Below are 17,941 nucleotides of genomic sequence, written 5' to 3'. Positions count from 1 at the left end.
GTGCAGTTCTGCGATAGGTACCTAGTTACCTCAGCCTGCTCATTCTGTTTGTCAGTCTGTCTGTCTGGCTGTCTGTCTGTCTGTCTGTCTGTCTGTCAGCCAGCGGTCGGTATAACTGCTGACACTGGCGCTGTTTTTAGTTCATCACATGATGAGGGATGATACCTTTAGACAAAGGGACTAAGAATAGGCATCTGTTTCATTTGAAGTCTGCACTAACACTTCAGGCAATCAGAATACCGCGAACTCGACGACAGTGTTCTGTCCAACTGAACAACTGTCGGATGCCAACTGACTGGCTCACTGGGTGGGAGGGGCTTGGGAGTGTCCATAGCAACAGAGACACGCCACCTGCAGTGGGTGGGAGGGGCTTGGGAGTGTCCATAGCAACAGAGACACGCCCCCTGCAGGACGTTCTTGTCAACAAAGAGATTAGGTACGGGAAGGCCGGCATTGTTCTTTTGTAGAATATATCTGTGCTAGAATGTGATTTTGTTGAATGCATTATTTAAACCCCCCATTATTTAAAAAAAATCGATCAACATCGACTACCGATATGTCCAGAACGATTTAAGATCCATCTTGGATCCACCGAGCTAGCGTTAAAAACCAAGATGGCCGCTATGTGACTGAGGCACAGGGGGACGCGAATTTACGAATCCTACTCTGGCCACGCCAAGACCCGCCCTACTCTGTCTGTGATGGGCCGGGTTGCATGCAACTCAACCGGACGCTTTAGAACTCTTCCGTACCCTCGCTGTGAGCATTCGAGTGCATCACAAAATAACCCCTAACCCTAACGCTAACCCTAGCAGCTAATATCTAGTAGTCGAATCCATAGACAGTAGAATCAAAGACAGGGGTGACGTGTGGACGGACCAATCAGAAATAGAGAGGGGCGTGTCTTTTGGGGTTCTGGGCGTGGCCATAGTAGGGTTGGTGGTTTGGCCAGCAGGGCGGCGCTCTCACCGTGGGCTGGATGGAGCGGTTGTCCTTGCTGACGTGGTGCACGATGCCCGAGATACAGAGCGGTCCGGCGAAGCCCAGCAGGTCGGCCAGGAAGCGGAAGGTGATGCTGAGGATGAGGGGCCGCCCGAAGGCCTTCCGCAGGGCCCTCCAGATCTGCTTGGGCCCCAGGGGGACGGAGCCCTCGGGCCTCTGGGGGGGGATGAACGAGGATGAAAGGATGGAAGGAGAACCAGGCGGAGTTAGGTTTCTGTTCCCTTCCTGTTCTGCAGCACCCCCTCCTTGGCCATCCTGGGGGGGGGGCTTTAAATGGGGGGTTACAACGCTGTCATTATTTAACACCACTGCCGTGTTCCATCGCTTTAACGTGGATGTCATCGTCTCATTACATACGCTTTGTTATTTTTTGTACTTTTTGAACATTTCCAGCGTGGCTGAGATTGATGATCAAAGAAACATCTGGACGGTCAAAGCAAAGTAAACAATCCCACAACCATGTGTATTCATGTGTTTCTGTTTGAGCATGTGTGTGTGTATGTGTGTGTGTGTGTGTGTGTGTGTGTGTGTGTGTGTGTGTGTGTGTGTGTGTGTGTGTGTGTGTGTCTGTTTGTTTGTGTGACAACAGATGTGACATTCAGCGTCTGCCCTCTGCTTCCGCTGCCAGCTCTTAGTTAACAAAACATTTATGAAGAGTGCTCCCTCGCGACCTCACACACACACACACACACACACACACACACACACACACACACACACACACACACACACACACACACACACACACAAACACACACACACACAGCTGTGTGTGTGTCTAATAGTGGAGTTGAAACAACGTAAAGGTCTCAGGCGCCCCGACACTAACTTCCCATGATGTGCGAGGTCAAAGGTCGGGATGTGACGCACGGTTCACAGAGGGGCGGAGTCAACCGCTCAGCACTGTTGTGATTGGTGCTAAAACCCCCCCCCCAAGGCCGGCTGTCCCCCCCCAGCTACGAGCCCCTCTCCCCCAGGACTCGTCCATCTCTCTCATCCCTGCTGCCGGCCGGACGGAGGCCGTGCTTCGTTCACACCGGAATAGTCGGTGACGAATTAGTCACGGAACTCTGCGACCTTTGACCTGTTGGAAAACACTGACCCCGATGGACGGTGACCTCGGCCTTGACCCCTGGCACATGCAAGAGGACAGGCAGGCGGACAGGGACACAGACAGACAGACAGTCATACAGACAGACCGGGACAAAGACAGACAGAGAGACCAATAGATGTCCTCTCCTGATCCCTTTCCTTGACCTCGATGGAAAACTCGATGAGCACAAAGAAAGATGTCAAGGAGAACTCAAGGACTTAGGAAGAGCCAACTGTGAAGGTGAGAGAATCCGACTGCACCTACGCTGGGCCATAGGGATGGATTTGGACGTGGGTCGACCGTGGGAGAACTACAATGTTCCGGAGGGTACTAAAAGAGAATCTTAGATAGTTCGCTACCTAATTCTTACCGTGTTGTCTCGTGCAGGCTTTAAGAAGATTGAACAACCGGGGCGGAAATAAGACATTGATAAAGGCTATCAAACAAGAGAAACTAAATGATTGTCCCATTATGAATGACTACTCATGGTCATGGTGCTTTGAATCACAATTATTATAATTCTACGAAGTTAATATCGCCATGGTGATTTTTTTCGCTTAAGGACGAATGGTGGGTCAATTTAAACGAAGGATTTATGGGATGGCATTATCTCCTTCCATTCTTAAAGGATGTTCCAGTGTACAATATGCTAGAGGCGATATGAAAAGAAAGCGCTCAAAGCACCTATCCTTGGCATTTATCATAATAAATTGGAATAAATATAATTATAATTGAATTCTATAAGGACTGAATTCTTTCAGTCCTTATCACAGCTGCCAGGTCATTTCACTCAGTAAGGAACCTTCCCCGGCAAAAGAGACCGCAGCTTCTGTCTCAGTGTGTGAGGGAGGATGTGAGCTAGGGTTAATCCAGTCTGGTGCTCACACTGAAGCACTGACTGCGTGCAGCACCGTTACGTAATCACCTCCACCCCTGTGGTCTCTGGGAGATAAACATCCATGTTAATCCCCACATGACCATGTGAGCGGGCAGACATGGTCTGTTTAAGCCTGTTTTACAATTTGAGTTGTACCTATCCAAACAACAACAAAATAAACCCACACGCTGAAACAATGGTGTTTCCCATGTTAATACCAACCCATGCAGCGCGACATCAACGTTTAATCTGTGATCATGGGAAACCCTAGCCTGGGTACCCCCGCCCCCTCTGCCGCCGGTTTGAGTCCGCCCTGCAGAGGGGTGTGGAGAGGAGCGATACATTTCTTTCTGCTTCTAATACGTTTTTGCTGGGAGCCAATCGCCAAGCTGGCTTATCCCCATGGCGCGCTGTTGGCTGGTTTAACACAATGACGACAGGGAAGCGAAGGCAGGCAGCCAATCGCGTACAGAGTCATTTGAACCGTTGATCACGTCTCTTTTGCTGAAGAAAATGACAGCAGCCTCCCCAGACCAAGCTCAATCGTAGATTGAGCTTGGTCTGGGGAGGCGGCTGTCATTGTTTCCCTAGCCTGGCTAAACCCAGCCCCACAGAGCTTCCCTTCCTCCCCTTCGAGACCCCTCCTCTCAGAGCGACCCGACGGCGACGCAGGGCTCACCGCTCGCAGCGTCTGGGCCTGGAAGGCGCGGTGCAGCCTCAGGTAGTTGGTGAGGGCCCTCATGGCGATGGGCAGCTTGCCGATCACCTTGAGGTCGATGGGGCGGCGGTGGGCGGCGGTGATGAAGGTGTTCATCCACCAGTAGGTGGCCTTGGACAGCAGGTTGACGAAGGGCTGCAGGAAGCGCACGCCGAGGTCCTGCAGGTCCTCGGGGGGCTTCACCTCCGTGGGGTCGGCGTAGCACACGTAGCGCTGCACGGACCGGGGAGGAGGATCATGGGAAAAGAGGAGGGGGAGGTGAGCACGTCCATGGGGAAGATGTTGATTGTGGGAGAGGCAGAGCCCTCAGGGACGAGCTGGGGACACTTGATTGTGTATACATGCACGCACACACGGCACGTACGCACACACACACACACACACACACACACACACATACAAACACACACAAAAAACACAAACACCTACACACACAGACACGCACACACACCCACACACACATGTACATGTACACACACAAAGACAAACACATGCATGCACGTGCACATACACACAAATAAACACACACAGGCTCAAGCAAAGAAAGCATATTCATAGCTCGCTGTTACAATTTGGAGCTGAAAGAGACATCCGTAGAGGTAGTGATAATGATCATATTCTCTGCCAGATAAACAAGGCTCAGAATAGAAAAGTCTCTTAAATAAACCTTGAATACATGACTGTGTGCTTCATATCGCCAGACATCCTGATTACTTTCAATGGGTGTAAATTATAGCCTGCTGCCGGAATCTTCTGTGATTGCCAAGTCTGATGGCTTTATGAAAAGACTTAGGCCTTTTACATGTCTAGAACTTCATAGAAGTAATGGCGCGTTTCCAACGGAGGGTGCGGTTCGGTTCGGTTCGCAAAAGTGCAGCACGGTTCACGTTTCCACCGCCAAAAGTGGGCGTGACCCGGACTGAGCCGTACTCCTTTCGCACTCGCCTCCAGTACTCCTCCGTTGGGGTACTGACGCCTGAAAGGGTGCCGGCAAGTTCGAGCTACACACGCCCTCCGTCGATTTGTCGACAGAATTGTCACTACCGGGCGACATGGGGATAAAAACAAACAAACAGTACCCGTGGGGTATTATTCTGGACAACGGACATGTCGCGCAAAACTTTAGCTTGGGCGAACAAGGAGGTGGAGACGTTCCGAAACTGTTGCTGGACGACTTCCATGGTCGCTCTTGGTTTAGATTGAGCAGGCTACACTGTGTCGCGCTGCTATGACGTCACGATGTTTAGGTAGCTGCCGCGGTGATCGACATCCGGCCTACCATAAGGGTACTGTCGGCGGTGGCAACGCGACCTCGGAACTGAGCTGGGCTATACCGCCCCCTCCCTACTGGACTGAGGCGAACCGAACCGCACCCTCCGGTGGAAAAGCGCCATAATAGAGCTGTGAAGAAGGGAAAAACTTAGAAGAGGGAAGTCTAAATATAAGACGAGGGAAGAGACAAAAGAGAAAAAATAGCTGTGAAAAAGCACAATTTAAAAATTCTGCTATGTTTCCCATTGGTTCATAAAAAAATGTTGCCTCATATATAATACATAAATTAATATATCTGAACAAGTAAATGCTGTCAGGAGGAATGAGTAGAAAGCGCCTCTACTTCTTATGTAAAATAGGTCAGTGTATTCTATAGACCCAGCCTCCGAGCACATTGCACAAAGGCTGTCAACTGATTTGATTTTGATTAAAACTGATAGATCATCTCAAGTGCATATTAATCTTGAGATAGACTTGCCCACATATGCCAATCAATGAAACTCATGGGTTGGAGTGATTTATACACGGGAAAAGGAATCTATTTCTTCCAATCACAGGCTAATCTAATCCCTGTATCGAGGCCATCCCAACATGTTTCTTTAGGTCTATTCACAGCTGAATAAGAGGTAAGCATTCACTTAATACCTGAATAAAGAATGATGCTGTTGATTATATGCCTTTATATAGTGTGGATTCCTCAGAGGTTACATTTATAAAAGGCTCCAGATAAAAAGGTCCAATGAAAAATACAATATACATATATTTAATTGAATCATGTTGGTCCATGGAGCATTGAAGAACAATATCGTGAGAAAAACATAAATTCCTCCCCACACACAGGCGGTAAATTACTCACACGCTACATCACAAAAATTGGAATCCCGATGATTCCACCCGTATTGTGTGACGGTGATGATTCGTTTGGTTGCGTGATATGATGTGACCGCTCATTGCAGTGTGACTGACCCTGCCCATGATGACTTTGACCTCCACGGCCAGCAGCAGGCCGTACAGCAGCATCAGCAGCCCGGCGATGCAGTAGCGCAGCTGGCGAGGACCGATGCCGTGCTCCGTGTACTTGGCGAACTTGATGGTCTTCATGATGAACGCCAGCAGCCAGTAGATCAGGAGGGCTGGGGAGACACGCAGGGCACCTCAGACACGTAAGGCACCTTAGACACGTAGGGCACCTCAGACACGCAGGACACCTCAGACACGCAGGGCACCTCAGACACGTAGGGCACCTCAGACACGTAGGGCACCTCAGACACGTAGGGCACCTCAGACACGTAGGGCACCTCAGACACGTAGGGCACCTCAAACACGTAGGGCACCTCAGACACGTAGGGCACCTCAGACACGCAGGGCACCTCAGACACGTAGGGCACCTCAGACACGTAGGGCACCTCAGACACGTAGGGCACCTCAGACACGTAGGGCACCTCAGACACGTAGGGCACCTTAGACACGTAGGGCACCTCAGACACGTAGGGCACCTCAGACACGTACAGGAGGGGCGGAGCACACACACACACACACACACACAGACACACACACACACACACACACAGACACACACACACACACGCACACAGACACACTTAGACACACACACTCACACATACACACACACACACACACACTCACACAAGCACAAACACACACACACACACACTCACACACACACACACAGACTTAGACACACACACACACATACAGAGACACACACACATACAGACACACATACAGACACACACACACACACACACACACACACACACAAAGACAGAAACACACACACTCACACGCGCACACACACACATACAGACACACACACACACACATACAAACACACACACACACACACGCACACATACAAACACTTAGACACTCACACACTCACACAAGCACAAACACACACGCCCACACACACCACACCAAACGTTTTCTTATATAATTAATAATAATAATGTAATTCTTCAAGATAATTATTATATTTATCATTATAATTTACAAATAAAATTAACTTTTTTATACATCTCTTATCATTATATAGATTGACAGTTTATAAATATTATCACCGTGTTGGAATCAAGTGGATCATCAGGGTATATAACCACGACAAACACATACTGGTGATGTTGCCATTCCGAATAGGACTGAATGTTCAGCTACATTTTGTTATCATCAGTATATTTACTCTTAGCCAGCTGTGGAATTATTAAAGGAGAGCCTGAAAGAAGGAAGGAGGGGGAGTGAGAACACGGTGCAAAGGATTTGAGACTGGCTGTTTCTCTGCATGAGTCATTCAACCAATGTCTTTATATGTGAGCCTCTCCCATAAGAACAAGGGGTGGATGGCATTACACTGTCCATTTTACTGAACTCGGATGACTCACGTCCACTAGAGACCTTGAAATCCCCATCCCACGTCGAAATGAATGAAGGGATTTGTTTCTATTCAGTGTCCTACACAAGGACGATCGTGGAGGGATTTTTTTATCGTATTATTTATTTTATATTCAGATTTATGATGTACAAACAAATGATCAGAGGCTATTAAAGAAGTGATCATGAACGGATGCTCATCCAGTTGTCCAGACGCATTCGTCTTCGTGTTCTAAACATGCAGAGGGAGCATGGCCTTCTTACAATGCCTTCTTCTCAAACGGAGAAGAAGGCATTGTTTGCCTTGACCTGATGCAATTTCATGTTGGAACACGATTGGTCCAAAGTCAATCAGCACCACAGAGCCTTAATCAAATGAGCCAACTCATCTGTGAATGTAAACATTGGCAGAACTGAGGTCCATCTAAAATATCAGTGAATCCCTCATAACATTTCAATGGCCTGGAATTAATAACTAGTGATAAGGTGATTTAAATGTGTCCTTCCATCAGGCCTCTCGACCCCTATGCGCTTCATTATGTCTTCATTACATCAATATAAATGCGGACAAATAACATAAAGTCCGCTTTTTTTGGAAGCTAGACCGATATCTGCTTAATGCTAGTGAACCCATACTCTGTACTCCTTTGACCACACGCTTTAATGGAAAGGGAGAGACAACTACACATATGATATGATGATTGTGGCAGCTGCTCCTGCCACCCGTCACCTAGACGTCTCTGATGGGTTCCTCTGGCACCAGGACACACGGGATGTGGAGTCCACATCATTTAGAGAGTGGGCAACATTTCCGAGCAGGTGGTGAATGCTGACATGTCACAGATCTCCCTGAGAGTGTGTGTGTGTGTGTGTGTCGGTGGGTGTGTGTGTCGGTGGGTGTGTGTGTCGGTGGGTGGGGACGGCTACTTCATCCCGTGTGCCTTGATTACTAAATGTGCAACAGATGTGCAGCCTCAGAGAACAATCAGTCTGACTCTGTGCCAGATGTGAGGCTGCTTAGGCCGGGTGTCAATCACACACAGACGCTCCACATAAGCTGTGTTCGAAATCGTTCCCTATCACGGATATAGTGCACTATATAGGGTGCTCGCCATTTTGTAGTGGTTCTCAGTGGTTGAAGTAAAGTACCCCAAATTTGAGTGTACACACGATGTTCCCTACATGTTACTCCCGTATACCACAATGCAATGCGGTCGTGTTTTTCCGGAGCAGAAGAAGAAGCTGAATAACCGCGAAAATTAATACATTTAATGATGGAGTCTCCGGCTTTCGTTTAGAAATGTCAACAATTTAACAAAGAAAATGTAACATTCAAAAAAAAAAAAAAAAACTTTGAACAAGGAAATGTAACATTCAACATCAATACAACCTCCGGCTTTCCTCGTGAGTGCCCGGTTTGTTTACATGATGTGGGCCCATCTGTCTTCGTCACACAAATACCCGGCGCATTTACTGACACAAATGATGTTTAGAAATGTTCAGCGTAGTGTCAGAATTCTCGTTTGTTCGTTCCCTATAGTGCACTATATCACGAACACTATATAGGGAACAGTGAGTGAGTGATTGGGGAACGATTTTGCACACAGCTCTTGATAGTATTTGATAGCTATCTCGATGGTTCTCATCCTGAAGAGAGGGAGAGAATGGTATGGGGGGGTGAGGAAGAGGAGCAGCAGCACTGCTGTGTGTGTGTGTGTGTGTGTGTGTGTGTGTGTGTGTGTGTGTGTGTGTGTGTGTGTGTGTGTGTGTGTGTGTGTGTGTGCGTGTGCGCGTGTGTGTGTGTGTGTGTGTGGGTACCTAGCAGGAGCTTGGGGAAGTTGGAGGTCTCGATGTTGTGGTAGTACACGATGGAGGTGATGGCGGCCATGAAGGCCAGCCCCGCGGGCATGTAGAGGTGAAGGTGGTGGGAGCTGCTGAACCTGAGAACACAACACCACCCGTCAGGACACAACACAACACAATACGACACAACGCAACACAATCTGACCCGTCACGACACAACACAACACAATACGACACAACGCAACACAATCTGACCCGTCAGGACACAACACAACACAATACGATCCACAATGACACAACACAACACAATACGATCCACAATGATACAACAGAACACAACACAATACGACCCATCAAGACCACAACACAACACAGCACATCACAGAGGGGACGCACACCTCCATGGACGGGCACCATGGGAACTTTACATTTGCACATAGCACTCAAAAATATGCGCACAGTTAACATTTGTACACTTGTACATACGTACAAACATACCAACATACAAACTAACACAAACACATATACTGTTTAAAACTCACACTAAAACATACACAAACCCATCTAAAGCACCAGGCCCACACACCCACACACACACACACACACACACACACACACACACACACACACACACACACACACACACACACTGTGTGTGTACTTTAAGTCAAGTCCACCCACACACTCAGTGTGTTCATAAAGATCAGGACCACCCTCCTTTAGCACCTGGGGGTACTATAACCAACCCATTTAATGCCTGGTGTACAGCCGATTAAGTGCTCAACATTCGCTCTAATTTGCCCACCTAAGCCATTGTGCGCTCCACAGTCTACTGGGAACAAAGTGCAGGCTACTCCATTGTCAGCTACGATTGGAGGAGATGTCACAACGTTTATAAAAATAGCCCCACTGAGCAGACAGAGAGAGAGAGAGAGAGAGAGAGAGAGAGAGAGAGAGAGAGAGAGAGAGAGAGAGAGAGAGAGAGAGAGAGATAGAAAGGGAGAGAGAGAGAGAGAGAGAGAGAGAGAGAGGGAGAGGGAGAGAGAGAGAGAGAGAGAGAGAGAGAGAGAGAGAGAGAGGGAGAGAGGGGGAGAGAGAGAGAGAGAGAGAGAGTAAGAGGGAGGGAGAGAGAGAGAGGGAGGGAGAGAGAGAGATAGAAAGGGAGAGAGGAACAAAGAATATGAAAGAAGAGAGAGAGGGATGGAGAGATTGACAGAGAGAGAGAGAGAGAGAGAGAGAGAAGAGAGAGGGAGTGGGAAGAGAGAGAGAGAGGAAGGCAGACAGAGCAGGTAGAGAGTGCGACAGATAGAGAGGGAGGGAGAGATACAGAGAGGGAGGGAGAGAGCAAGAGAGAGGTCGAGAGAAAGAGAGAGAGGGAGATACATAAACAGATGGGGAAAGAGAATATAAATTAAATGTCACGTGCCTGTATATACTAATGAAAACCTTTCCCACAGAATCGAGTCCCTCTGATCAGATCGGGTTATACTCACTATCCGCTCAAGTCAATCGAGCAGAAGCGAAAGAGCCAGCTCACCCATCGGAGACGATGCCCTCGGCCACCTCACACACCAGGACGAAGAGCAGCACGAAGGTCAGCAGCCAGCGCAGGTTGTGACCGGGGAAGTGCAGCCAGGTGCTGTGGTGGATGTGGACCTTGGAGCTCTGGCTTCCCCAGCCTGTCGGGATGGAGGAACAGCAACACAGACCGGAGCCTCAGAGGCATGCAGACCCAGGTGTCCAGGCTTACCTCACTGTACAATCCACACCTCTCCACCGTGCAAGGCTGAGCGGAGAATGAAATCGTAATGAGGGACGTCCACAACATATGCTTATGTTGAGGGGTCACTGTAGTCTCCTGGACTGTGTGTTCAGGCTTGAGGGCCAGCATGCACACATTATAGTAAATAAAGCAGAAGAGATGGGCCGACAGGGTTCGTCTCTCTATATTTAGAGGCTCATGAAACATGTATTATCCTCGATAGAAAAACACTAGAAACAGCTGTGCTCCCTACCCTGACCTGAACTCACACAGCTCATAAATTAGCAAACTAGCTACAAGCTAACACTCTTCCGTTGCCGCTCTCCACAACCATTATCTCAAGAACATCATATTTCCCATATTTGGTAAAAAGGTGAGGATAGTGTGACGCAGTTATTGAAGTGATAGATATACTTTCATATCCCTGCCAGCTAAATGATAAAGATATCACTGCACGCACATGCACACACACACACACACACATAAACTCACAATCTCTCTCTCTCTCTCTCTCTCTCTCTCTCTCTCTCTCTCTCTCTCTCTCTCTCTCTCTCTCTCTCTCTCTCCCTCTCTCTCTCTCTCTCTCTCTCTCTCTCTCAGCCATGGAGGAGTGCAATGTATTATGGTTGTGGAATATTGAAAATAGTTTTTGTTGTCTCAGTAACCTTTTCATGCGTCTATGAAAGATATAAATCCTCCTTGAGCTCTGATATTAATAAATTCCCATTTAATTTTCCTCTCCCTTCCCTTTCTCTTGGAGAACAAAGCCATACTGTACTGTAATCTCTAAAGACCAGTGGTTCTGATCTGTTGTTAGTGCGATAGCCTATCAGTAAAGCCCGGTGGCGTGTTGCTTAAGCAAGAGCTAACTGAATGGTTTTGTTTGGGTTTCTTGCTTGAGGTAAAGTAAACCATTTACACAGTCTGACTTGTGACAAATGTGTCGAGGAAGGCACTGTCAAAAGTACATGACAAAAGTACAACATCCACAGAGAGCATCTAAAAATATAGGCCTTAGCTGCTATCTGCTGCATTTCTGCCATTTTGGACTAATGGCATGGCTTTGGACCCATCAGGCCAATCATAGCACCATCATTTGGGTTTGTCTGAGTGCGGGAGCAGAACACAGGATGTGATGTTAAACAGTACATTTAAGGCACACATGCACAGAGTCACAATCACGCATATTCTTAATGGAAATTAAGAGACGGATGTGACTGCATCTTTAGAATACAGATGTGACCACATTCCTAGAATACAGATGTGACTAAATCACTAGAATACAGATGTGACTACATCACTAGAATACAGAAGTAACTACATCACTCGAAGAGAGACAGATGAGATGTGACTACATCACTAAAAGAGCTGTGACTACATCACCAGAGGAGACAGATGTGACTACATCACTAGAATACAGATTTGACTACATCACCTGAAGAGAGACAGATGTGGCTACATCACTAAACTACAGATGTGACTACATCACTAGAATACAGATGTGACTACATCACTAGAATACAGATGTGACTATATCACCAGAATACAGATGTGACTACATCACTAGAATACAGATGTGACTACATCACTAGAATACAGATGTGACTACATCACTAGAATACAGATGTGACTATATCACCAGAATACAGATGTGACTACATCACTAGAATACAGATGTGACTATATCACCAGAATACAGATGTGACTACATCACTAGAATACAGATGTGACTACATCACTAGAAGAGAGAAAGATGTGACTACATCACTAGAATACAGATGTAACCATATTCCTAGAATACAACTGTAACTACATCACCAGAAGAGTGACAGATGTGACTACATCCCTAGAATACAGATGTGACTACATCACTAGAATACAGATGTGACTACATCACTAGAATACAGATGTGACTAAATCACTAGAATACAGATGTGACTACATCACTAGAATACAAATGTGACTACATCACCAGAAAAGAGACAGATGTGACTACATCTCTCGAAGCCAGATGTGATTACATAACTAAGAGACAGATGTAACTACATCACATAGAAACAGATCAGTCCTATGCTCCGAATAAGAAGAGCACCAGACAGCCTCTGGTTTAAACACACTTTCAATGACTAGACAGGAGGTCAAAGAAAGTCAGGTCAGAAACAGGTGCACTCAGATGCTGGGATTCTGCAGCTAGTTAGTCCTTCACAGATGTCAAAGGTGTACACCACAGGGATGAGGTTATATTGGTAGAATGCTGCGATCAGACGAGCAATAGAGTACATTATATTTGAAATCAATGCATGCCCTTCATGCATCACTCATTCACTTATTATGTATATATATATATATATATATATATATATATACATTTATATTGTTACATCATTTTACAGCTTTAGAAGTAGACACTGGCATTGTAATCTTGATTATCTGGGGTAAACGACAAGCCCACACATTCCTACTGATGCGAGGCATCCAGCTCTACTTTTAACCAGTAGATACAGAAACATTTGTACGTTTGTGTATGTGTGTGTGTTTGAGTGTGTAAACTTATTCACACTCCCCCGAACCCCATCGCAGGCACACTCACCGATGAAGAGGATGGGGAAGGTGATGAAGAGGACGAAGACGTGAGGCACCACATTGAGCGCGTCCAGGAAGCAGCCGTTGTTCAGGACACCTCCGTCCACGTTGTACGCAAACGAGTTGTTCTCGACCCCGCAGAACGCCAAGGACATGTTGGAGCCAGGACTCTGCGGGCGGGCGGGAAGCCGGCCGGCAGGAGAGGAGAGACAGGGAGACAGACGGGAGAGATCTCAGAGCATGTCGTTACTCTCTACAGCCTCAGAGAGCACGGCACTCCTCGGGCATCTCCTTCAAGTTTTAAAAAAGCCCCAGCCTCTTTGTTACATCCTCCAGAGCTGCGGTGCGCAGAGAGCTGGAGCCCGAGGCACGGGAGCGGAGAAAGGGGTTAAGGAGAGGCACAGAGTCCCAGGTCGGTGCGCTTTAACTGTGAAGTCCTGTGCAGGAGCCTTGCCTTGGCGTCTTAGTAATGCCCGCTCCCGCGCGGATCCTTGCAGCCGGCAGCGGCAAAAACGGTTTAGAAGATAAAAGACAAAGCCTGATCGTGTGCAATGCTGCACAGCCCTACTTGGAACGCACCGGAGTCTCCTTCTGTGGCCACACGCGCATGCATGCACCCATGCTAAGCTCGCACTGTCTCTCTCTCTGTCTATCTTTCGCTCGCTCGCTCGCTCGCTCTCTCTCTCTCTCTCTCACGCTGTCTATCGCTCAGATGCGCTCAGTAATCTTACTCTCTCACACACACATGCACAAGCAAGAGCACACGCCGGCACAAATCGCACAGCATCGGCAGGCTTCTGCAGTGCACCTGCTATTCCTGTCTTGTGTGGCAGTATCCAGAGTCCGACCTTGGAAGACGACAGCACACGGAGGCTGAATGAGAGAGGAAGGACGGAAGGTAGAGAGGGGAGGGGGCAAGAGATTAATGAATGACTGAGACCGAGGGGGGGAGAGAGAGAGGGAGAGAGAGGGAGGGAGAAACAAGGAGAGTGAGACGGACCGAGAGAGATACAGAGAGTGAGAGAGAGCGGGAGAGAACGGGAGAGAGAGTGAGGAAGCACGGGAGAGAGAATGAGAGAGTGCGGGAGACAGAGTGAGAGAGAGCAGGAGAGAGCGAGAGTAAGAGAGAAAGAGGGAGAGAGAGAGGAAATACAACAGCAGTTCAAACGTCATGTGAAGCAAAGCCCAGCTCTCTAGATCCCAAACCATAAACAAGAATTACATAACTATGTTTTCCCATTCACTCATCACATTTTCCCACAATTCAATTCAGGATATGCAGGAAATGCACACTACTTGCTGGATTATTTTGGTAGCACGAACAGAAACCTGTGAGCACTAAATATTTATGACGCTATAGAAAGAAGGCAGAATTTACATTTTTGTCTTTGGAAAAAGAAAATGTATCTGCAGTAACCCATGAAGGAAGTGACAATGTACCCTGAGACCTCAGGGTCAGCATGACCTCTTAAGACCCCGACTTTATCGACTTCCTGTGAAAATAAAGCAGCGCAGTGTGGTGGTATAGGGTTAAGGAGTTGAGTTCACTGCCGTGTTACGATGACCAATGCTGGCCTCAGCTCATGCAACAATGCAGACCCATAAATCACAGACAGCCAAAGTTCAAAAGGCGGCAAGGCACTGAACAGAAAGTATAAATAATAATATGAAGTGAATAACGAGATACACGGACAGATGTGTGCTCACTGTAATTCAGCTCAAGTTTCACAAGAAATATATTTCAGTATACAATTCGATGGATGAATAGAAAATACCACCCCTCTTTTAGAGCAGACACCCGATATCACCGCGCAGGTTTACGGATGTGGTCACCAGTACGCAGTGGACATGGGAAGCTGTATGCAGGGGTCACGCAGATGTACTGAGGAATGACACGGGGTGAGCGCTTTGACGCCACTCTATCTTTACACCAACCCGACACCCCAGGAGCAGCACAAACACACACACACGCACACACACACTCGCGGCCCCACTGACTTCCTGTCCCACGGAGGACACGCTACTACGTGGGACGGCCTGGGAATCTATACGGGCCCCGTGATGACACCGTGACATCGTTCCCCCCCCCCCCAGAGCAGTGGTGAGATAACACGGCCCGATCATCGCATGACAAATGGGGCCCATGTTATGTGGGACATAAACGCAAATAACGCTGACTCCTGTTCTATTTGAGTGTAACGCAAAGCACTTACAGTCACCGGGCAGATTGATGGGTTCAGCAAGCATGCGTATAGAGATCGCAATAAGTCATTTGTGTGGGGTTGCTGAGAAAAGCCCACATTATACATTGTGTTATTTATTGTTCCTGTTTGGTCCTTATCAGCAGTAGCCACAGTGGCTCGCTGGTGAGATGCCCCAGGGCTGAGGGTGATAAAGAGAGAGGGGGGGGGGAAGAGAGGTCAGGAGGATACAGAAAGGGAGAGAGAAATGTGCAGTCATGGGAAATCCAGCATAAGGTTGAAATTGAACTGTTGAATGAGAACCCACAATCTTTTCCGATTGCTATTCATAGTCAGCCAACATCATAGGATGTCAAAAAGTGATTATTTTAAAGGACTAATACATATCATTCATTCATATGAACGATAATTGTAGCATGTATCAAAGGTGATTCTATTACATAAAAAAAGCAGTAAGTGTGTGCACATGCAACAATATGTGTGTGTGTGTGTGTGTGTGTGTGTGTGTGTGTGTGTGTGTGTGTGTGTGTGTGTGTGTGTGTGTGTGTGTGTGTGTGTGTGTGTGTGTGTGTGTGTGTGTTTGCTTGTGTGAGTGCGCTTGCGTGCCTGTGAGTGGGTGTGTGGATCTGTGAGTATTTAAGTGTTCAGAAAGTTCTGTTGGAGAATTCTGTATCGTTAAAGTTGAGGAATCTTGAATCATGGCTATGATAAAATAAATTCTAGGCCTATATATATTTATACAACAGTTAGTAATTTGATTGGACTAGAGGCAAAATAAATGTACACTACATGAGTGCTAGAGTATAACAGCACTAACCCTAACCCTTTTAACTATACATGAATCAGTCCGCTTTACAGGTGTTATCATAACCGTTAATGTTATAACGGTCTTTATGTAGTTTAGATTAAGACAAACTTTGCACCGCAAAGATGAACGTATTTCCAGACATAACATTTGAGTTGACTTACGAATGGTTGTCAGAAGAGGACGAAGGGAACGTAACGTAAAGTGTATGTGTTGCTTGGTAACAGTTCAGTCCCAGTCCAGTTGCGGATTTAAATATGATTTAACGGTCGTACTGATATTCAGTACAACAGCAATCCATCTCGTTGCTTAACATACGTGCGTGTGCGTGCGTGTGCGTGTTAGCAGCAAGGGTCACCTACGGGTCATGATTACACCACACGAAAACTGTTTTTAGGGGGATGTCTGACTGCGAACAAAATACTAATTATTAATCATCTAACAGACAAAAAGTTACTCTCCGTCAAGACAACATTCATTAAGGTTCTCGCACTCCCCTACTCACATTTACACCCCTGACCTGCCTAGGCACATCCACAAGTAGGCCCACTTACCGGTTTGTAATGGGAGATCATGGTGTATCAACGGTGACTGTTGGCTCCAAAGAGCTCTTCCATGTTATCAAAATCATCAAACAAAAAACGACAAGCACCAGATTATGTAATGCGATGGAACGTTTCAGTCGTGCTAACAGGCACGTTAACATGTAGGCTGCACGCAGGCGAAAAAAATAATTTGTCAAAGTGCAGATGACCTCGTGACTCCGCGACGTATTCTGTTTACAGCGTCCATCACGTACGCAAACAGCCGGGCTGCGTTGTTCCTGTCATCCGGTCTCCTCTGGAGTGCTGTCCGAGGTGCTGAACCCGGGATCCGGCTGATAGTGTGAAAGAAAGTCATCGACCTAACCCCACCTCCTACTCCTTTGAACCCAGTGATGGCTTGTGTTGTGTGACCGCAGTCACGTAGCCCATAATGCCAACATGGAGGGGCTTATCCACATGGGCCTACTGTGGATATCTCTGGATAACAACGCCGCATCCCATTGGACGCAGCTAAATAGTAGGACATCAGAAACATTTTGATATTATATATTATGTTGTACAAATATTAAATATCTATCTCACATCGTATTTAATTTCAATCCCGTAAACACTTTTTTTTTTACTGTCCGCTATAAGGCCTAAAAAAAGGCCGTTTAAATGAAAACGGGACACTGGTGCCCCCTATGGACATATATGATGACAGTGTTTTAGACGGAACGTGATGTCGCATCCAGCAGCGTTGCTCTGTCCGAAAACCAGGAATGCAAACGGGCAAAGTTACGCCTTGTTTCCTGGCTCGAGCAGAAGACTGACTCTACCTAAAAACACGCCTCTTCAAAATGGGATTGGAATGAGTGTATTTCCATATTGACGAGTCTACACGTTTACCGAC

The 17,941-nt window shown here is 47.1% G+C and overlaps 1 protein-coding gene across 1 annotated transcript; it reads right to left on the bottom strand.

The window, feature by feature from the left end:
• Nucleotides 1-300: 300 nt before the first annotated feature.
• On the bottom strand, nt 301-17,394 carry LOC130389042 (ATP-binding cassette sub-family C member 8-like). The gene is made up of 8 exons (XM_056598703.1): nt 17,059-17,394; nt 13,506-13,668; nt 10,691-10,832; nt 9,169-9,290; nt 5,929-6,095; nt 3,652-3,903; nt 970-1,158; nt 301-351 (listed from the first exon to the last, which is right to left on the bottom strand). The coding sequence occupies exons 1-8, from the start codon at nt 17,077-17,079 to the stop codon at nt 301-303; spliced, it is 1,107 nt and encodes a 368-aa protein (XP_056454678.1). The 5' UTR covers nt 17,080-17,394.
• Between the last annotated feature and the right edge of the window lie 547 nt (nt 17,395-17,941).

The sequence above is a fragment of the Gadus chalcogrammus genome, chromosome 9, assembly GCF_026213295.1.
Source record: "Gadus chalcogrammus isolate NIFS_2021 chromosome 9, NIFS_Gcha_1.0, whole genome shotgun sequence".
NCBI lineage: Eukaryota > Metazoa > Chordata > Actinopteri > Gadiformes > Gadidae > Gadus > Gadus chalcogrammus.
This window is presented reverse-complemented; position numbering and strand designations above follow the sequence as displayed.

Excerpts from the sequence above, each read along its gene's own strand:
- LOC130389042 (XM_056598703.1), bottom strand. The coding sequence starts at position 17,079 with ATGATCTCCCATTACAAACCG. Across the intron at positions 13,669-17,058 it reads TGATCTCCCATTACAAACCG|AGTCCTGGCTCCAACATGTC; the intron begins GTAAGTGGGCCT and ends GCCCGCCCGCAG. Across the intron at positions 6,096-9,168 it reads CTTCCCCAAGCTCCTGCTAG|CCCTCCTGATCTACTGGCTG; the intron begins GTACCCACACAC and ends GTGTCTCCCCAG.